Source organism: Poecilia mexicana, unplaced genomic scaffold (genome assembly GCF_051168715.1).
Source record: "Poecilia mexicana isolate PSO_F unplaced genomic scaffold, ASM5116871v1 scaffold_3, whole genome shotgun sequence".
Lineage (NCBI taxonomy): Eukaryota > Metazoa > Chordata > Actinopteri > Cyprinodontiformes > Poeciliidae > Poecilia > Poecilia mexicana.
In genome coordinates, this window is record NW_028263372.1 from 37,003,379 (window position 1) to 37,024,414 (window position 21,036).

The following is a 21,036-nucleotide window of genomic DNA, read 5'->3' on the forward strand; positions in this document are numbered from 1 at the left end:
TTCGAATCATAAATTCCTCTGCTGAGGCAGCACACCTGGAAGTGGGCGGGGCCTGAGCTAACCTTTTAGCACCTGCAGGTGTGGCGCTGTGTTAACATGTTTTATGAGACAATCGGATCCCAGAGCCTCAGGGTTCGGACCGAGTTCGGACCGGGTTCTGTCGGACCCGTTGATAAAGTTACTCTGTCAAAAAGCAACAATAATAATTTGTTTTATTCAGCCAGAAAAATATTTTTTTAATTCATTCATTCACAAATAAAATATTTTATGTCATTTGAAGCTAAATATTCAGTTTGAAGTTTAATATGTTTTTGGAGATAAAATTTAGTTTGTAAACTAAATATTTAATGTTATAACTTTAGCCTCACTGTACGAGTGTAGTGGCAATAAATTATGAATTGATTTAGCTTGAAGCTAAATATTTAGCTTTGTAAGAAAATATTTGTTTTAATCTGAATATTTGCTTTGGCGCCCTGTAGTTTCGGCGCCCATCATCCTGGCCTGTTTGTCGGATCCAGTTCCTCCTTTTTCTTTCCCAAAGTCTATAAACATTTTTTTATCACAGATGAGAACAAATATATCAGACAGAAGGTTTCAATCGGTTTTATGAAACGCTTCCTGTTTCAGCCAGCAGCGGTTAGTCAGTCTCCATGTTTGCTGCTTATTTGGGTTTTTAACCGGAACCGGTTCGGACCGATGCTCTTGCTCAGATGAAGAGGAGTCGCGCTGGAGAAGGAAAAGTTGCTCCTGACTTTTCTGCTCCACTTCCCTGAAAGTTGGCGCGTCAGCAGGGAGCTGCGTTCCCTGGGTAACCGCGCCATCTCGAATGTAAATAAGTTGCTGTGAAATAAATAATGGGAACAAGTGTGGAGATTTACAGTGTCTGAATCAAACTCCGCAGTCTTTGCTCCCAAATATGTTCAATAAAAGATTCCACAAAGGGAACATATGTTTGGCTGTTTGCCTGCGCCGCGCCGCCTTCCAAAGCCGGATCCCGCTCCTGCAGCCGGGGCGAAGCGGCGCGGGGCGCTGGGACATGAAACATTTATGCTAATTGTTGCAAAACTTCCCACAAAAGCGGCAAGAGGCTGCGGAGCGGAGCTGTCAGGATGAGGAGCGGGAATCAAAGGCCGCAGCTCTTTAAAGGTGCTGTAGCGACGCGCCGGCATCAGGAGCCCGTCAGGCTGCATTAGCGCAGACGGCCGTCACTCAGCCCTGCAGGCAGCGACTCCTCCATCTCTGTCAGCCGCTCCGTCACCGCCGAGGCTGACACACATGAAAGCCGGATGCAGCTGCGGAAGCTCCGGATGCTCCCGGAACGAACATGAGACGCGGCGGCTCAGTCGGCGGCCATGAATCCCGGCTTCAAAGCTGCACAAGCGGCGCTGCGCACAGACTTCTGAGGAAAGATGATTCAACACGCTGCAGCTTTCAGCGGGAAATATTTGTTGTTTCTCCTGGTTCTACTGTTCCGTGGAGCGGCAATAAGCCGGACCGTCCGGCGACAGATCCTCATCCAGGCAACCCGGCCGGACACGCCTCAGCACCGACCGGTTCACCTGCCGGTCTGGAGCTGGATTAACTGGGAGAGAGAAGCGCTTCATCAGCGTGGTGTGTTTCCTTAGCTCACCTGAAGGGGGCGCGGTCTGGGCCGGGCCCACATCCAACTCCTGCCACCACCTGCAGGACTCCCGGTTCCGGTCAAACCGACATGTGAGGATTATGGATTTCAATCAAACATTAATTTGGGTTATTTAGTGTGTTTATTAATTACAACCTAAATATTTAGAGTTAAACTAAACATTCAGTTAGCAAGTTAAATATTTAGTTTCAGAACTTTGTTCCGACCTAAATATCTATTTACTAAACTAAATGTCTAGTTGTAGCTAAACATTTAGCATGCTAAATATTCAGCTTCAATTGCATATAGTTGCAAACTAAATACTTAGTTGGCAATCTAACTTATAACTAAATATTTAGTTTAGAACCAAGCAGTTAGCTGTGATATTTGTAACCCATCAGGTGAAAACATGACTTTGGAAAATTAATCTGTTGTTTTCTTGCTAAGATTCGTACTGAAGAGGAAAAATGTTTCTAGATATGAAATGTTTCTCTGACTTGCTGTTTTCTGCATGAGACGGTTCTAAGGTTTATAGTTTGTTCCTAAATTTAAACATTAAAATGTGTCAGAATAAAAACAAAGATGTTTGGTTTCAGATCTGCCTGCCTGCTGTGCCTTTGCTGCCCCCTGCCGTTCAGAAACCAGACACTCCTGAACCGCTTTTCAGACTTTTTTATTGCAGAAACTGAATCAAAGGTCAACAGGTCACATGACCGTCTGCGCCCTGGTGCCTGCTGGGAAACGCGGTCCCTTCAGTCGTCTCCTCCACACAGACTCAGCAGAGCCTTCTGGTAGTCTCCTTTGGTGTGTTCCTGCAACAGAACCGGGTCTCAGTCAGAATCAGAACCAGGATGCAGATTTCATCCACATGGGACTGAATCTGCTGGCTACTGGGAATTACACTGTGACCATTAACTCTGACCACTGGGAACTCTGGGAGTGAAGAAGCTGATTCAATTTCAGTCATTTTTAGGTTTCATAAAGATGAAAACAGAACAACCGTTCGCCTGAGGCTGAACCGTCTGAACGGATCAGAACCGACTGAAGGATTCCTCAGATCTGAACCAGAGAGCAGAGTTACTACTTCCTGTGGTCCAACATGGAGCCAGGCTCAGCTATCAGCTGTTACCACGGAAGCAGATCCAATATAGGTTACCGTGGAAACAGATGCAGCATATTTTCCTGAAACGGGCCCATGCAGGTTTGGGGGACAGACCCTGAAGCTTGTGGTGCGTTCAGGGTCTCGGCCTGCGTGGGACACTGCAGTGACTCACAGCGATGGTCTGGTACAGAGACTTCTTGTGCTGCCTCTTGAACTCGGTTCTGATCCTCATCAGGTCCACTTCGCAGCGGGACACCAGGATCCGGGTCACCACCTTCTCCTTGGCTCCTTTACTCTGAAGAGACAGACAGCGGGTCAGAACCCAACCACAGATCAGAACCAGGGCCCAGAAACCCAACCAGAGGCACGCGGTGGTTCTGGTTACCTTCATGGCTTCGTAGAGTTTGTTGGCAAAGTACAGCTGCCGGTTCTCGAAGCACTCCACTGAGAGGAAAGCAGAGTCAGTTAGGAGGCTCTGGAGGGTTCTGGTTCTGGTGGGTTCTGATTGGACCTGAGGATGGAACGTACCCAGAGTGAGGAAGGATTTCTCCAGGTCTCCCTTCACCTCCTTCTTGATGCTCTCCTTCATGTCGTATGGACTGTAGCTCTTATAGCGCTCAAACACTGGCACACAGGACAGAGGACAGTTACCATGGTGACCCAACAGAACCACCCCAGACCCGCAGCAGGCCGAACCAGGCCAGAACCCATCACTCTGACTGTGAACTCATCGGTACCTTTCTGCAGGTGAGGGATGCTCCTCTGGGACATGATGGAGATCCAGGAGCCCACATCCGTCCCCTTCCTCTTCACCCCGGCCTCGTACAGAACCTGAGCACAGAACCGCAGGTAAACCAGGTCAGAACACGACTCTAACGTTAGAGGTCCAAACACCAAGCCCGACCCATCAGAACCTAAACAATATGAACTGAGTCTCTTTTTAAATGAACACCAGAAATCATGATAATGACTCGGAGCTCAAGTCAGAACAAAAGTCCGGAATGAGCCGGACCCAGAGTCCAAGCAAGTCGGAGTCGGACCCAGTGGACTTTCTAAGAAGAAAAACGACAACGTAGGTAGTCGGGCGCCTGAGGCTGCGAGAACCAACAAGTGAAAAGTCTTTGTTTCTGACCCGTAGAGGAGCCCGGCGGTTCTGAAGCGTACTCACTCTGGCGTCATCGTCGATCTTCTGGTAGTCCACCACGTTGCTCGGCTCGTCTCTTCTGGTCTGCAGACGGGAGGAAACGTTCAGAGGGTCACTAGTTCTGGTCACATTTCAGTCAGAAGGCAGGTCAAAGTTCTCTGTCTTCCTGGTTCTAATCAGAACTCCAGCAGAAGCGTTCTGGACCAGCAGGGTTCTGGACCAGCAGGGTTCTGGACCGTTTGTCAGTCAGACCTGCTGCAGGAATCAAAGCCACTAAACGCCTGGATGAGTTTCTCTAGTCTGAGACTTTAGTCCTCTGGTCCTGAAATGTTCTGCAGGTGAGAGAAAGCCCACTTTGGAACTTTATGCAGCTCTGACGGTTCAGGTCAAAGGTCATCCTGACCTCTAAAGCTGACTGATCCTTCCCCTTTAATAACCTCAGTTTCTGTTCAGATGGAGAAAGTTTTGGCCGTTATCTAAGCATCTGGGTTCAGTCACCAGGTGACATCATGATGTAGAGTGTGTATTACCTGCACTGTCACGGTAACTAATCTAATACTTGGTATAGGTTCTGCTGGTTTACAGTAACCGGATCAGAACCAATAGTCAGGTCTTCCAGCTGACTTTAAAAAGATTAATCATTAGGATTTAAGTCAGAGTATTCTACTCAGTCTGGTCCAGTCCAGTCCATTTTGGTCCAATTGGTTCTGCATGAACACTTGGAGCAGAGACCCGGTTCTGGTTCTGTGGTACCTGGACCAGAGCCAGCAGCAGCTTGGCAAAATTTCCCGATGTGTCTCCTGAGATGTCCTTCTCCAGCTCCTTCTTAAACACTGCAGAGACCAAATAAAGAGGACTGAATGGCAGAGTAAACCCGATCAGAACCTGGTCCAGAAGGTTCTGGCAGACCAGGAATCTTCTTCCTGTCCATCTCTGTCACTCACTCTCTCTGTAAGCCTTCTTGATCTCTGCCAGCTCTTCGTTGTTCCTGGAGCAGACCAGTTCGATCAGCGTCTCCTCGTCGGTCCCTAGGCCCTGCACAGATCCAGAACCAATCAGAACCGAGTCAGGCTGGAGATCCTTCTGCGCTTCCTGCGGTGACCAGCAGGTGGCGCTGCCGCTGCTGGCAGTTAGCTCTGACCTTCATGGAGGCTTTGAGCTCCGAGGCGTCATACTGGGCGGTGCTCTTCATCAGACCCAGCAGCAGGGCCTCCAGAGAGCCGGATAGCGCCCCCTTCAGGGCAACACTCAGGTCCTGCACAACAGATACATTCATATTGACATATTCAGTTCCTTCCGCAACCACCAGGGGGAGACATGAATAACTTCACATGAGCAGTAAGTCCTTCCCTGATTGGTCATCACTGCTTGGCGGAAAAACAACTCCATCAGTTGGCCTGAGCAGAGTTTACCACCGATTGCTCTTCAAAATATCTTCAAGCATCGAACCATGTCTTTACTGAGCGGGTAAGCTTGGTATATTTTTCGTTTATAGCAATACTTGACTTAGTTTACCTGTTTAAAATAGTTTTTTTTTGTGATGCTGTTATTGCGACTGTTAAACTCCATTCTTAAAAGGGTTGTTTTCAGATTTGGAGTTTAATTTAACCATTATAATTAAGTTGCACTTGGACAGTATGCAGTCTGAGTAATTTGAAAAGATGTGCTCTTGGATTCGGCTACCTTCCCTACATGATTTATTGCTATTTACAGTATTTTTGACTCATTTGAGATGGCTATGCTAACCGGAAGTAGCGTTTTTGAATGCAACTGCGCAGTTATATGAACAAGTTTTCCTATGAAATACAGACGTTAGAATGCTTGTTTAGTTATTTATTTGCATATTTTAATTATGTTTACCGGTAAGTTGATTTAAATTAATGAATTTGAAAATGAATGAAAACTTAACTGATGGCGAGCTGGTATGACGTTTTATTTTTGTTCAATTTATTATTATTTTCGGCTAGATTTTAATCGTAAAATAACAGCTAAATTTCTCTTTTAAAGCCTTAAATTTAACACACACTTCACGAAGTGGGCAACTCCAGGCCTGGAGGGTCTCCTGCAACTTTTAGATGTCTCTACTCCAAAACACCTGAGCCAAATAATGTCTTTAGCAGGACTCTGGAGAACCTGACTGATTCATCTGTTGGATTCAAGCGTGTTGGACCAGGGAGACGTTCAGAGCTGCAGGACACCGGCCCTCCAGGACCAGGATTGCCCTAAACTGTTTCTCCGTTCCACCATTTTTGTTCGTCATACTTTGAGTTTCTGATAGACCAGCGGTCGGCAACCCAAAATGTTGAAAGAGCCATTTTGGATCAAAAAAGCAAAAACAAATCTGTCTGGAGCGGCAAAAAATTAAGTCTTATAAGGCTTATTATGAAGGCAAAACAGGCTTTAGGTGTTTATATTAGCTATTTTATCATCTAATAAAAACAACTAAGTGCATGCATAATTAGCATTCATGATTAAATGTTTATTTTCCTGCAGTCCTGCTTCATCTTGCTGTGCACAGCAAGACGTAACTTTAATCTTGACGTGGCAGCTATACCTTCCCTGGAAATGTCTTTCCACATCACTAATTTTTTTGGACTATAAGCCGTTACTCTTTCCCCACCTTTGAACCATGCAGCTGATAGCCCGCTGGGGCTTATCTATGTACGTTTCCAGTTGAACAAAAAAATTAGGTGCGGCTTAGTAAGGTGCTCTTTTGAAAAAACTCCAGAGAGCCACTAGGGCGGCGCTAAAGAGCCACATGCGGGGTTGCATGTGGCTCTTTGGAGGAAACACACTTTAAATATCAAAATACACTTTACACATCTATCTGAAATGGATCTATGGGGTTTCATTAAAGGCCCTCAGTCCGTTTCCTCTGAGGCTCGGTCCACATCCACCATGGTTCTGTCTCTGCTCCGGTTCTACAGAACCTGGACCAGAGGAACCGGGTTCTGACCTTCTTGGCGATGCGCTCGTACTCGAAGGCGATCTCCCGGCGCTGCTCGGCACTCCGCCGGGTCAGGATGTCGATGATGGTCTGTTCATCCACGCCTGGTAGGAAAGGTCAGAGGTCAGGCTGGTCCCTGCCTGGCTCCTGGGCTCCTCGGGATCTGAACCCTCACCTTTGGTCTTGATGGCCGTCTCGATCCGGGCGGCGTCCCGGGCTGGGTCAAAGTCTCGGACCGGAACCACGGTGGGGAATTTGGGCTCTTCCTCCTGCAGACAGAGGAAGCAGAACCTTCAGAACCACCTCTCTCTCTCTCTCCTTCCCTCTCTCTCTCTCTCTCTCTCCTTCCCTCTCTCTCTCTGTCTCTCTCTTTCTCTCTCCTTCCCTCTCTCTGTCTCTCTTTCTCTCTCCCCTTCTCTCTCTCTCTCTCCCCTTCCCTCTCTCTCTCGCTCTCTCTCTTCCCTCTCTCTCTCTGTCTCTCTCTTTCTCTCTCCTTCCCTCTCTCTGTCTCTCTCTCTCTCTGTCTCGCTCCTTCCCTCTCTCTGTCTCTTTCTCTCTCTCCTTCCCCTCTCTCTGTCTCTTTCTCTCCTTCCCTCTCCCCTCTCTCTCCTTCCCTCTCTCCCTCTCTCTCTCTCTCTCCTTCCTCTCTCCCTCTCTCTCCTTCCTCTCCCTCTCTCTCCTTCCCTCTCCCTCTCTCTCCTTCCCTCTCCCTCTCTCTCCTTCCCTCTCCCTCTCTCTCCTTCCCTCTCCCTCTCTCCTTCCCCTCCCTCTCTCTCCTTCCCTCTCCCTCTCTCTCCTTCCCTCTCTCTCTCTCCTTCCCTCTCCCTCTCTCTCTCTCTCTCTCTCTCTCTCTCTCTCTCTCTCTCTCTCTCTCTCTCTCTCTCTCTCTCTCTCCTTCTCTCTCTCTCTCTCTCTCTCTCTCTCTCTCTCCTTCTCTCTCTCTCTCTCTCTCTCTCTCTCTCTCTCTCTCTCTCTCTCTCTCTCTCTCTCTCCTTCCCTCTCTCTCTCTCTCTCTCTCTCCTTCCCTCTCTCTCTCTCTCTCTCTCTCTCTCTCTCTCTCTCTCTCTCCTTCCCTCTCTCTGTCTCTTTCTCTCCTTCCCTCTCTCTCTCTCTCTCCTTCCCTCTCTCTCTCTCTCTCTCCTTCCCTCTCTCTCTCTCTCCTTCTCTCTCTCTCTCTCTCTCCTTCCCTCTCTCCCTCTCTCTCCTTCCCTCTCTCCCTCTCTCTCTCTCCCTCTCTCTCTCTCTCTCTCTCTCTCTCCTTCCCTCTCTCTCTCTCTCCTTCCCTCTCTCTCTCCTTCCCTCTCTCTCTCTCTATCTCTCTCTCTCCCTCTCTCTCCATCCCTCTCTCTCTCTCCATCCCTCTCTCTCTCTCTCTTTCTCCATCCCCCTCTCTCTCCTTCCCTCTCTCTTTCTCCATCCCCCTCTCTCTCCTTCCTCTCTCTCTCTCTCTCCTTCCCTCTCTCTCTCTCTCCTTCCCTCTCTCTCTCTCTCTCTCTGCCTCTCTCTCTCTGTCTCGCTCCTTCCCTCTCTCTGTCTCTTTCTCTCCTTCCCTCTCTCTCTCTCTCTCTCTCCTTCCCTCTCTCTCTCTCTCTCTCTCCTTTCCTCTCTCTCTCTCTCTCTCCTTCCCTCTCTCTCTCTCTCTCTCTCTCTCTCTCCATCCCTCTCTCTCTCTCTCTCTCTCTCCTTCCCTCTCTCTCTCTCTCTCCCTTCCCTCTCTCTCTCTCTCTCCTTCCCTCTCTCTCTCTCTCTCCTTCCCTCTCTCTCTCTCTCTCCTTCCCTCTCTCTCTCTCTCTCCTTTCCTCTCTCTCTCTCTCTCCATCCCTCTCTCTCTCTGGGAGTGGTGGTGGTGAGTCTGAGGGAGTAAAAGTGTCTCAAACGTCTTTTTAATCTTTTTCTTTCATGATTTTGTTTTCTAATATTCTTTACTTGCTTTGGTTCTAAGTCTTGGGTTCTTTTTTTGAGTTTCAGTTTGTAGCTGTTTGTTTGTGGGGATGGCGTCTCCAGAGCCCTCCCCCCCCCCCCCCTCTTTGGGATTCGGGTCCAACCTGATCCGACGATCCCAGTTGAAACGGTTCTGTTGGTGATCTAGTTGGTCACAGCAATTTAATTTATGCTTCCAGAATGAATAAGGGAGTCGTGATATTTTTAAAGGAGCGTTTTGTGAACCAGCTGATTGTCAGCGGGGGGTCAGTAGGCGGAGACCTGCAGGTGTCGCCTCCACCCGGGTTATTATCTCCGGCGTGCCGCCGTTCATTCCCAATGTTTTGTTGGAGAAAGAGCTCCAGTGGTTTTAAAACTGTTGGTTTGGATGTAAACATGACAAACTGAAACACGCTCAGTCTTTCAGGAGGTTTTTATGTTCCTAAACTGCTACAGCGACGCTAGAAGTTTCTTTCAGAGTGAAATATGAAGAGGGATCTTACATGGTTTATGCGAGTACTGGGAGTATGAAATGTTTCGAATGTGGGGATGTTGGACATAAACGGGCTTCTTGGCTGCACAAGAATCAGGAAGCTCAGGCTGAGGTGAGTGGAGGTGCAGAGGAGTCGCCGGTGGTTGGAGCTCCTCCGCCTGCTGAGGGCGGGGCGTTTCCTCCATCAGCTGGATCTGATGCTGGGAGGGAAGCAGTGGTCTGAATAAACGCGCTGCACGGGAGGATACTGGGGAAACTGGAACCGATACTCCCAAGGACTCCTTAGATGGGAGCAAGCTAGATGTAGAAACGGATCAGACGGCTGGTTGTGGTGCTGCCGAGGCTGCAGCGTCACCTGAAGGTGGCGCTGCAGAGGATCAGTCTGCAGATTCACCTGCACAGGTAGAGGACATGGAGTCTGACAGCGACTCAGAGGCGTTTCAATCGCAGATTCACAAACATCCAGTGGTGATTTGTACACTCTGGAGGAAATGAATGACTTTCTGGATGAAACGTTTGGAAAACAAGTTAAAGTCCTTGATTATTTTCCTGATGCGGAAAAATTTATCAAGAGTGTATTAATGGTGCAGAAAATAGTTGGTTTTGAAATGTTGGATGAAAAGAAACGGTTCCGGTTAAAAAAGCATATGACAAACATCCGGAGACATTTGTCAGTAACTAAAGCAAAAGGTTCAAAGCGACTGAAAACTCAGAAATAAGGTGATGATTAAAGTTCACTGGGTGACCTTCTCTCTACTGCACATGTGTCAAACTCAAGGCCCGCGGGCCACATGTGGCCCGCCATGTCATTTTATGTGGCCCCCCCAGCGTTTTATAGGTCCATGATTGACTTAAAATAGGTTTTGAGCACGAATTGATGACAAACTACATCTCCCATAATGCATTCCGATTGTTACCAGCCAACATTACGGCTTCTCGCCACTAGAGAGCAGCAGAGTCACCTTAAGCTGCTTATTGATTTTACCAGCGAATAAAACTGAGACTTCGACAAGCTAACATCAAAACGTCCAAGAAAAGAAAAATCGATCTACAAGTAAGACTGAATGAAGATGTGTGAGTTGGTGTCAGGGCGGCAGGTGGCGCTAGACTTTTTTTGTTATCGTTATCTTGACCGACAACATAAAAAAAAAAAAAAAAAATTGGCCCTGTACTATTTTTATCCGTGAAATTATAATCATATTAACATCGGCTATTTAGCCGCATTTTATGCGGTTTAGTGAATATTCACCGTGAATCCAGATCCCATCACAAATTAAGCAGATAAATGCATCTACATTTTTCTCCGTAGTAACAAAAACCACTGACTGAGACCCCAATAACTTTTAATAAATTAAATTAAGCGACTTCACTTAAATTAGCATCACTTCACCCGCTGGGGTCTGAACGCACTTCCTCCTGGTTCCCATCTGCAGAAAAATCTGCGCTAATTCATCAGTCAGTTGGATCTGTCTGATCCAAACAGATCAACTGAACTCTGAGTGTTTTACCCTGCGGGGTCCGGTGTGAGCTTTAAGGATTTTATTATTATTTTTTTCCGCTTCTCCGAAACGGACAGATGTCACGTCTGCAGCTCCTCCAGAGCGGCTCTCCTGGGTAACGTGAACCCAGAAGGCTCCATTTGTTAAATCCGCTGGATGAGTTTCTCCCAGCGGTTTTTAATTCTTCGCAGTGGCATAACGTAACTGCCTCCGCAGTGGTTGAGCAGCGCACTGCGCATGTTACAATCTAATTAACTTTTGCATCGTCATTTATTTCCTCCAGATAAACTGCCGGCTCCTCAGATGGATTAACACAAAGTTGCATTCTCTTTAGTTTTGTCTGGTCTGTAATGGAGACTTGAATTTAACGCGCCATTTCAAACAAAGGTTTCGAATGCGCTTCCTAACCAGAAGCTCCAAAGCGTTGTTTAACAATATGAGGTGTTCAATTTATTTTTAACATTGTATTTTCATACATTTTATGCTAGGGGTGCCCAAGTCTAGTTTTCCAGAGCTACCATCTGCAAGATGCGTTCCTTCTCTAACACACCTGGATCATTGACTCATTATAAGGCTCTACAGAACTGAGTTGCTGCTAATGAGGGAAGTCAACCTTTTGCCTGGGGTGTGTTTTAGCAGGGATGCATCTAAAAGTTGCAGTCTGAAGGACTGCAGCTGGGCACTCCTGATTTGTACCGTCAATGTGGCCCTTTGAGGGGGGCCAATATGCTGAAGTGGCCCTCGGTGAAATTGAGTTTGACACCCCTGCTCTACTGTCTCTGTCTGTCTTCCTTCTCTTTTTCATCTGCATGAGTAACATCAGGGTGGGGACTTTAAATATCAATGGTGGGAGGGATCCACATCAACAGGTTAGTTTAGAGACGATTAGGCAAAAGAAACTTGTTGTGTTTTTACAAGAAACACACACAGATCGTGAAAATGAGGTGGAGTGGGGTTTGAGTTGGAAAGGGAAATATTTTCTATCTCATGGGACCAGGTCATCTGCTGCTGTAGCCGTTTTATTCTCACCAGGTTTAGATATCGAGGTTATTTCTGATACTGAGCTGGTCCCTGGAAGGGCCCTAGTGGTTAAATAGAAAAAACCCTTTTCTGTTTTATGAATGTTTATGCGCCTAATCAAGGGGATCAAAGGATTAAGATTTTTCAAGACATGTATAATTTTTTGCAGCAGTCCAATCAAAATGAATGTGTTGTGTTGGGGGGTGATTGGAACTGCACTGCTAGTTTTCTAACTGACAGAACCGGGGAAGAACCTCATCCTCCATCTTCTTCTGAACTGATTGAGGTGACGGCACAGCTGGGCTTGGTTGATGCTTGGAGGACTAAACATCCTCAGGATAGACAGTAAACCTGGGTAAAAATGAAGGATGGGGTAGTGAGTGGGGCTCGGTTGGACAGATTTTATATCAGATACTTATAGAAATAGATTGTCCAACTGTTTAATTTCTCCAGTTGGGTTTTATGATCATCACCTGGTTTACTTGGATTTTCTTTGTTCAAGTAATATTAAATACAGATCGTATTGGCATTTTAATGCAAAACTACTTAAAGATATTTTCTTTTGTCAAAGTTTTAGTAACTTTTGGCAACTATGGAAAACAAAAAAATCAGAGTTTATGTCTCTAACTGAGTGGTGGGAGGTTGGAAAGGCTCAGATTAGAGTTTTTTGTCAACAATATACAAGTTTCTCTACAGATAAAATTAAAAAAGTGATTCAGAATTTAGAAAATGAGATTAAAGAGTTAGAAAATAACTTGTCAACTGATGCTAATAATCAGCTTAAACTTAAGAAAGATCAGTTAAGTTGTTTTTTACATGAAAGAGCTAAAGGGGCTTTAGTTCGGTCCAGGTTTACTACGGTGAAGGACATGGATGCCCCGACATCTTTCTTTTTTAATTTGGAGAGGAGTGTCAGCCGGTTTGCCTCCCTGATGGAGCGCTGCCTGCTGATCCCAGCATCATGAAGGAGCCCTGGCCGTTTACAGCGACCTCTACAGGAAGCAGACCTGTAGCAGAAGCTCTATGGAGACTTTGCTGGATGATCTTCCTCAGCTTACCGCTGCAGATCGGGATGTTCTGGATGCTGGAGTTTCAATGGAAGAACTGACTGCTGCGGTTGGTCAGATGGTTTCTGGAAAGAGTCCAGGCTTAGATGGTCTACCTGCAGACTTCTACAAACATTTTGGAGGCTGTTGGGAGAGGACTTGTGGGAGGTGCTGCAGGAGTTAGCAGGCATCTTACCATCATCCTGTCGGCAAGCTGTTCTTTCCCTACTTCCAAAGAAAGGCGACTTGACTCTGTTGAAGAACTGGAGGCCGGTTTCTCTCCTGTGTGTGGACTACAAGCTATTTTCTAAAGTGCTTTCTAACAGGTTGAGGATTATTCTAGAACTTATCATACATAGAGATCAATCTTATTGTGTACCTGAAAGATCTATTAAGGACAATCTTTTTCTTTTAAGAGATTTGTTTGACATCTGTAAATTATATGAAATTGATGTTGGAATTATTTCTTTGGATCAGGAAAAAACCTTTGATAGAGTCGATCATTGTTTTCTACATTAAGAGCGTTTGGATTTGGTGAAGGTTTTATTTCTTTATTGGGTTTATTATATAATGAAGTGTTTTGTGTTGTTAAAGTTGGAGGATTAAGTCGTCCTGTCAAAGTTCAGAGAGGTGTTAGACCAGGCTGTCCCATATCTGGACAGTTGTACTCTATTGTAGTTGAACCTCTTTTACATAAACTTCGCTCCTCCCTCACTGGCCTTGTTCTTCCAGGTTTGCCTCATAATCCAAGTTTAATAGTCTCTGCTTATGCTGACGACATTAACATTTTTATTAAGAACCAGAATGACGTTATGGGTCTTCAGCATTGTTTAGAGCTTTATGAAAAAGCTTCTTCAGCTAAACTGGGAGAAAAGTTCTGCTTTGAAAGTTGGCCCGTGGAAAAATAATAATCTCCCCGTATTGCCAGGAAATATTCACTGGGTCGATCAGGGCTTAAAATTTTTGGGGGTTCATTTGGGAACAGAGGCTGTTTTGAGAAAAAATTGGGAGGGTGTCATGGAGAGAGTGTGTGCCAGATTATCTATATTAGCGGTTCTCAACGTGGGCGGTACCGCCCCCCAGGGGGCGTTCAGAGGACGGCAGGGGGCGCTGGGATGCCTTTGGGGGGCGTTTGGTCGAAGGTAAACTTTACACCTTAAATGCACAACAATGCCAGTTTAGACTTTGAGCAACTTGGTAAAACAGTGTTGTGTAACATTAATCCATGCTTGGCTGCAACAATATACATGGCAGCTCTTCTTCTATTCAGTGTTTGTAGCTTCTGTTAGCTTCTTGGCGCAGCTCCGTTCCTGCTACTGGTAGCTAAAATCACCTCACTGTGTATCCCTCTGAAAAATGAACCATTTAAATAAAGAAATCCCTCCATGGTGACACCACGACAGAGAGCCTTCATTTTAACACCGGAGCTGTAAGCAGTCCGGTATGAAACGGGGCTGATAGAACAACACAGCACTTTTAAATTTCAATAATCAGAATGCAGAAATTGTTTCCGTTGTTTTAAAAGGTTTATGTCAGTCTGCCTTTTCCCCATCGATACGCTTCCCGACCGCCCTGCACCTTAAGGGGTTAAAAAAAAAAGACGTACACATCGCGCAAAACTCTGAAACAGGAGAAGCGGGACATAAAACGGAGCGACGAACTAGATGTGAATTATGGCATAAAAACAGAGAATCTGACGGTGAACAGTGAAAAATCAACACATGATGTGAAACATGACGATTAGGAGGCGCAGCAGGTGATGAGTGAAGATTAATGATGGTCAATAAACGATAAAATAAATGTAGCAACAGAAAAGAGACTAAAGTGGACATAGCAATAAACCAGGAGAGGATAATAATAATCAAATGAAACTAAATGGAAATGAATGAAGAAGAAAATGCAAGAATAAACTAAGAAACTAAAGTAAATACAGAGGAATGAACTGGTATGGCAAGACCTTTCGATCAATAATTAATACAGAGACTGTATGGCAAGAATAAACAGACACTATTTCCAGATAAAAGGTAAAATAATATTGTTGAAGTGCCATGGGTTTGTTGAGACCACATCTAGTACCGAGAATAAATATATGTTACAGATCATAACAGTAAAGAACTGATCACTTATTTATGTTTTAATTAGATTTGATATATTTATTTCTTCAATATTATTTTTCATGTCGGTGTTAATGTGATGAGGCTGACGACTCCATGACACTTTCAGTTTGACTCATTAGGATTGAGCTATGATTAATGTAGTTACAGTTCTATCCATGTTTTAATGCTGCAGAGCTCAGTCGGTTTGCAAATAGTCCAAAGTTTAAACTGGCATGTTGTTCATCTTTTATCTGGTCATTTTGTGCAGATTTAACAACTAGAAAATGGCACAAAATAAGAATATTTTGTCCGCTCTGATTGGCTGCTGTCAGGCCTACAGATTTTAACTTGAATGTTCATTGCATTTTTCATAGACGCCTGTGAAAATAATTTCTATTCTCAGGGCTTTTTTGTTTTCTGGGAAATTATTTTTTATAAATACAGAAACAAGCATAAAAATCAAAACATCAACAATAGTGACAGTAATATTAATAATAAAATAATAATCAGTGCAAAGTAGCCTGCAAATTCTTTGGTGGGGGCGGTGAGGGACCTGGATGAAGGCTAGGGGGCGCTGGCCCAAAAAAGGTTGAGAACCACTGATCTAAATGGAAATGGTTGCTACCTCAGCTATCTTAGAGTCTTGGTAGTTAATAACTTGGTTGCATCGGCCCTCTGGCATAAACTGACTGTGTTGACGCCGCCATCCTCTCTTATACAACGTCTCCAAAGGACTCTAGTGGATTTTTTCTGGTCTGGATGCCATTGGGTGAGAGCTGCTGCGTTGTATCTACCTGTGGAGGAGGGAGGACAAGGACTTATCGACATCATGTCGCGGATCGCGGCGTTCAGGCTTCAAACTCTGCAGAAGCTGTTATATGGAGTTGGACTGCCATGGCTGGACACGGCGCGTCTTCTGCTAAGGACAGCAGGACGTATGGGATATGATAAACATCTCTTTCTGCTGAGACAAGGATCTCTGGATCTGACTGGTCTCACCCCGTTTTACCAGTCTGTGATAAATGCTTGGAAGATTCTCACCTTTGAGAGAGAGACTGAGGCAACACCTGGGATGTGGGTTTTTGAAGAGCCTCTGTTTGAAAACAGTTTCCTCTCATCACAGCTCCTCTCATCTGGTACGCTAAGGTCTAGGATGAGGGAAGCAGGCTGTGTGAAGCTGGGTCACCTGATGAAGCTGTCTGTGGTCAGTCTGATGGAGAGTCTACACATACGGTCCAACAGATTCGCATTAAGGATTAAAGAAGAAACGTGTGCCTCTCTGCCAGTTTCCATCAGAGCGTTTGCTGTTAACAGTACTCTGTCTGACCAATGGGATGATGAATACGAGTACGTGTTTCCTTCCCTGATCGTCTCTCCTGCAGTGGATCAGTGGCAGGATGAGCCAGAGAAGTTGTTGTCTCTCCAAGCGACACCTTTGGGTTGTTTTGAAGGCCTGGGGAGGAAAGCTTTGTACCATGTCTGTGTGAAGGTGCTGAATCTACGCTCTCTGGCAGAAGTGAGGGTGTCGAAGTGGCTTGAGGTTTTTGACTCCAGCTCTACCCCAAGAGGCTGTTGGCGGTCCCTGTACAAACCCCCCGTTGAGAAGCGGGTGGGTGACCTCCAGTGGAGGATTGTGCATGGGGCCATAGCTACAAACAGGTATCTGGCACACCTTCATCCTGGCGTTAGTGTTTCCTGTTGTTGTGCTCAAGATGAAACTTTATCTCATTTATTTGTTGAATGTTTAAGATTGAAGCCTCTTTTTGTTCTTTTGGGTCGTTTGTTTGGTGGTTTTGGTGAACAGTTTTCTAACTGTGTTTTTATTTATGGTCCAAGGTATTGTGCGAGAAAGAAATCTATTTACATTCTTTTGAATTTTATTTCTGGGACTGCAAAACTGGCAATATGGTTGTCGAGGAGAAACAAAAAGAACGGTCATCACACAGATGATGCTGGTGTTTTATTTCAGAGACTGATAATCGCTCGAATCCGTGTGGAGTTTGAGTTTTTTAAGTTAACAAAGAACATTGATGGTTTTGTATGCAAGTGGGGTATTAATGATGTTTTGTGTTCGTTAGATGAGGCATCTTTAGTTTTTCCTTTCTGAGTTAGAATTAATGTTTTGTTTGACATGAGTGTGAAATAAAGGCATTTTTAAACTCTGTCTCTCTCACCATAAACACACATGATAAAATTTTCTTCTCTGCACCTTTTTGCCTCATTTAAAACAGTTTCCTCGCATTTTAAGTTTCATTTTTTATAAATGATAAAATCAGAGTTCATTGTTAAAGAGGCTGATAAACAGAAATGTGTCACCAATGATTAATAATTGTAGTGTGATAGAGTAGAGCGCCCCCTGCTGGAGCTCAGTGGACCATGAGACTCACCCCCCCATAAGACAACGTCAGCTGACCCAGGAACTCCGACACCAGCGCCATGATGGATCCACCTGCAGGACACAACAGGTACTTCCTGTTAGCATTAGAACTTCCTGTTAGCAGAACCTAGCGGTTCCTGACCCAGAGACACTGTGTCCTCACATGTTGGACTTGTTATTTAGCAAAATCTCAAACTTTGAGTCATAGCTTTTAGTTTCCTGTTTTATTTTGGTAAGCCTCATACTTCTTGTCTTTACTTCCTGTTTTCTGACTGTCAGATCTTTGTCCAGGTTTAGTTCATTTTATGTTCAGTTTTCTACTTTCTGATCTTCATTTACTTTCCTTCCACCAGATGTTCTCTGGTTCTGGTTCTGTCTTTTGGACCTTGGACCGGTTTCCACTGTAGCTACTCGATGTTCTGTTCATATTTCCCTGATCTTTGGATGTTTTCCAGCTTTAGCTGCGTAGCATTAACTGGGAAATTCTGACTTCCTAGTCGGAAAAATCAGCTGGAATAGTTTCTGAAGTCGGATTTTCCTGGAAAGCGTTGAGCAAGTCAAACCACCTCCAGTTCCGATTTTTCATAACTTCATGATTCAATATGGCCGCTCAGCAGCAGCAGGAAGCTGCGGTGGAAACATGTTCATCATGTGAACAGATTAAAAGTCATGTTAGCTTATAGCGACGTTCGTTAGCGGTGCTGCGGGTGTCGCCATGTTGGAATCGGACTCCTCCGGCTGCGTTAGCCGTTTCCTCTGCAGCTCTTGGCAGCAGTGGAGCTTCAGAACCTTCGTCTGTTTTTCGGTTCGGCCCAGACTCCGTCTGCTCACTGCTAACTCTGGCTTCAGTTCCCTGAAGTTGGTCAGATGTTTGGACTTACTATTCTTGATCTTTTTTTCCCCCTCCATGTCATTTACATATTTTTGCACATTTTCCATGTTATTTTTTAAATTAAAGCAAGAGATGAAGGTGATCATGAGCAGGAGGAAGAGTTCGGGTCATCGTGATCTTCCAGAGGAATCAGACAGGAGAACAGTCGGTTCCAGAGTCCGGCCGGTGAACCCTGAACTAGCGAGGTGTGTTTGATTTATTGACCGGGCCGGGCCTTCCTGAAGGTGCGTCTGCAGATAAGGAGATGCACTCAGAGCTGCAGGAATGCGCGGCTGGTTGCGTAACTGCAGGGTCGCTCGGCGATCTGAGCAGCACTGAAGCCTCGTTAGTCGGCATTAGAAGAGCTTCATCCACCTTTGACCAGGTAACTACAAACTTCATCACTTAGTAACCAAGCTGTTAAAGGGCCAGTCCACATTTTTAACTGCTGTCTTTACCTGGATGTCTGATGAGGTCAGAGTTCACGGGCTGGAGGCGCACACCTCAGGAGTCTCCGCTCTGCCAGCCTCCGATGCCTGAGGACATTCCTACTGTGAGCAGTAATAGCGGAGAGACGGATTCATTTGGCTTCAGATTAGATCCTTCATGTTGGTGAGAAGAGATGGCTTGTGCTCTTATTTTGAAGGTTTTCAGCAGAAGCTTAGATTTTCAGAGTGAAGTCAACAAGTTCACAAAGCAACTTCTCTCTGCAGCTGTGAGTTTCAGAAGGAGAGTCTGGTTCCCCCAGACCGAAGAACCGAAAACTAAAACCCGAAACGACGTGAAGAGACGAGTTCTTACCTTCAGAGACGCAGCAGCTCCGTTATGATCCAGGACTGGACAGGGTGTGGTGTTTATACACCAGCTGACGCACACACACACCTACACACACACAGTCACACACACACTAACTCTCTCAGGCTGCATGACTCAGTGAGCAGACTTTTCCACATCAGCATCAGGAATTCCTCTCTGAGGTTCTGCGCTGGCTCCTGATTGGCTGAAGGTATCTGGGAGTCTCTCCTCTGATTGGCCGGTTCCAACCCTGGAAGACCCAGACAGAAAAACATGGAAGAGTTGAACCAGGTAGACGAGTTGAATGAGAACTTGGAGTTTATTAAGATGTAGTGACAAATGGAGTGTATTCAGCATATTGTATAACTGTTATAAATGTCAAAAATGTAAATGTTCTAGATGTTGCAATGATCAAAACCAAACATTTGAAGACATTTTACTTCTGGTGCAGCGAATCAAACTTCCTGTAGGATCTAATCTGTAAATCTGGGTAAAAACAGGAAAAGTCAACATTTGTTCTTTTCTTGTTTGGTTTGAAATAGAGATTTAATATTACAACACACACACACACAGCCTGAATCTGTTCTCAGAGCGTTCAGACGCCACGACTCTGAAGGATCTAAGACTTTTCCCTCTCCAGGAGAACACTGACTGCTACAGCTGCAGTGGGAGAGGGAGTGGCTTTCCTGCAGTGTGGAAGTTTCTGTGGAGTTTGATTGGACGTTTGATCAGCGCTGCAGGAAAACACCTGAAGGTTTAACCAATTCTGAGTTTCCATCAGATTCCTGATGGACCTGTCCTCTGGTCTCCATGGTGACCCTGTCAGGTGATCACCCTCACCTGGCTGCACAGCCTCAGGTGAGTCACAGCAGGAAGTGATGTCATTGACGCAGACCGGCGACTGAAGGAGCAAAGTTCAGGAGGTTCGTATGTTCAAACATCCCCTCCGTCAGTCAGCAGCAGCGCCTGTTGTGGCCCGTTTCCATGGTAACACATCCAGGTAGAGCTGCCAAATGGGCAGCGGAGCAGGACCGGTCCAGTCCTGGTTCCTCACTTCTATCCAGAGATGTTTTTGCTCCCAAAGCTGTTTCTAATTAAATTTATTAAACTTTGTTAAAGACAAAAAACGTTTTCAAACAGTTGAACTAAATCCTGGTTTTCTTCCTCAAAATTAACTACATTTTGTTCATTTTTCTTTTCCAATCAATGCCTTAAAAAGTACTAACATTTCTGCTAATGAAGCAAAGCTGCAAATACATCTTTGTTTGGAATCTATAATCCTTTTCCAATAAATCTGAGAACTTTATCTTTGTTAGATATTTAGCTTGATGCGCTTGTGCCAAAATGTTTGGACTGGAGCTGCTTCCTGCTCTGGGGCGGAGCTCAATCTGAGAAGTCAGCTTTTAGTTCATCCTATTACAGTTTTGTCCAGCAGAGGGCGGCAGCAGTGCCGCCCTGTGACCTCTGACCCTACAGCAGCGGCCTGCATGCTCAGCAGGGGGCGTGGAGTCCTGCAGCAGCTGCATGGTGCTGATCGGGTCAGGAGGCTCCAATCCCACGTTCTGCTGACGCCGGGCTTAGCCTGGTTAGCAGCTAATCCTGGTCAGGGCGACATTAACAGCTTTAGCGTGGAGACACTGATATCCTGCAGCTCAGAGCTGCAAACAGGAGGCAGGATGAGGAAACAAAACGAGTTCCAACCTGAAGAGATTCGTGGATCAGTTGGAGAGTTAATATTCCCAGGGTGAAAAAGAAAACCCCAGAAACTTTATGAATCTGGGATTTAAATGACATCCTGGTCAAAAATAAGAGGTTCTTAACTTTCTGACTGAACGATAATTTAATGCCAACAGATCAGTGATTCAGCAGGATCTTTTTCACAAGTTCAGGGCCTCATGCATAAAGCAGCATACACACAAAAACTGTGCGGCGCCATATTTTACACACAAGTCGGCATGTATAAAATGAACGAGGCATGAAAACGTGAATAAAGGCAGACCTTTGACCTGCCGTGAAAATGTGCAGCAGCCACACAAACTTTATCTGTGGACAATAAACTACAAACCTAAATCCACTGAAACCTGAGACATTCAGTTATTTAGACC

General features: G+C 45.4%; 1 protein-coding gene across 2 annotated transcripts; it reads right to left on the reverse strand.

The window, feature by feature from the left end:
* Positions 1 to 2,278: 2,278 nt before the first annotated feature.
* On the reverse strand, positions 2,279 to 19,080 carry LOC106911065 (annexin A2-B-like). Of its 2 annotated transcripts, none has more exons than XM_088004577.1 (13): positions 18,938 to 19,080; positions 17,276 to 17,337; positions 6,990 to 7,083; positions 6,824 to 6,918; positions 5,009 to 5,122; positions 4,812 to 4,902; positions 4,621 to 4,700; positions 3,892 to 3,951; positions 3,461 to 3,554; positions 3,252 to 3,347; positions 3,109 to 3,167; positions 2,896 to 3,018; positions 2,279 to 2,433 (listed from the first exon to the last, which is right to left on the reverse strand). In XM_088004577.1, the coding sequence occupies exons 2-13, from the start codon at positions 17,324 to 17,326 to the stop codon at positions 2,374 to 2,376; spliced, it is 1,017 nt and encodes a 338-aa protein (XP_087860703.1). In that variant the 5' UTR covers positions 17,327 to 17,337; positions 18,938 to 19,080; the 3' UTR covers positions 2,279 to 2,373. The 2 variants fall into 2 exon arrangements, with proteins under 2 accessions (XP_087860703.1, XP_087860704.1); XM_088004578.1 differs by lacking the exon at positions 18,938 to 19,080 and adding an exon at positions 18,595 to 18,721.
* Positions 19,081 to 21,036: the final 1,956 nt, after the last annotated feature.

Bases quoted from the DNA above. Each gene is read 5' to 3' on its own strand.
- LOC106911065 (XM_088004577.1), bottom strand. From the start codon at position 17,326: ATGGCGCTGGTGTCGGAGTTCCTGGGTCAGCTGACGTTGTCTTATGGG. The intron at 6,919-6,989 runs GTGAGGGTTCAG...CTTTCCTACCAG, and splicing joins GACGGCCATCAAGACCAAAG to GCGTGGATGAACAGACCATC. The intron at 3,019-3,108 runs GTAACCAGAACC...CTGTCTCTTCAG, and splicing joins AACTCTACGAAGCCATGAAG to AGTAAAGGAGCCAAGGAGAA.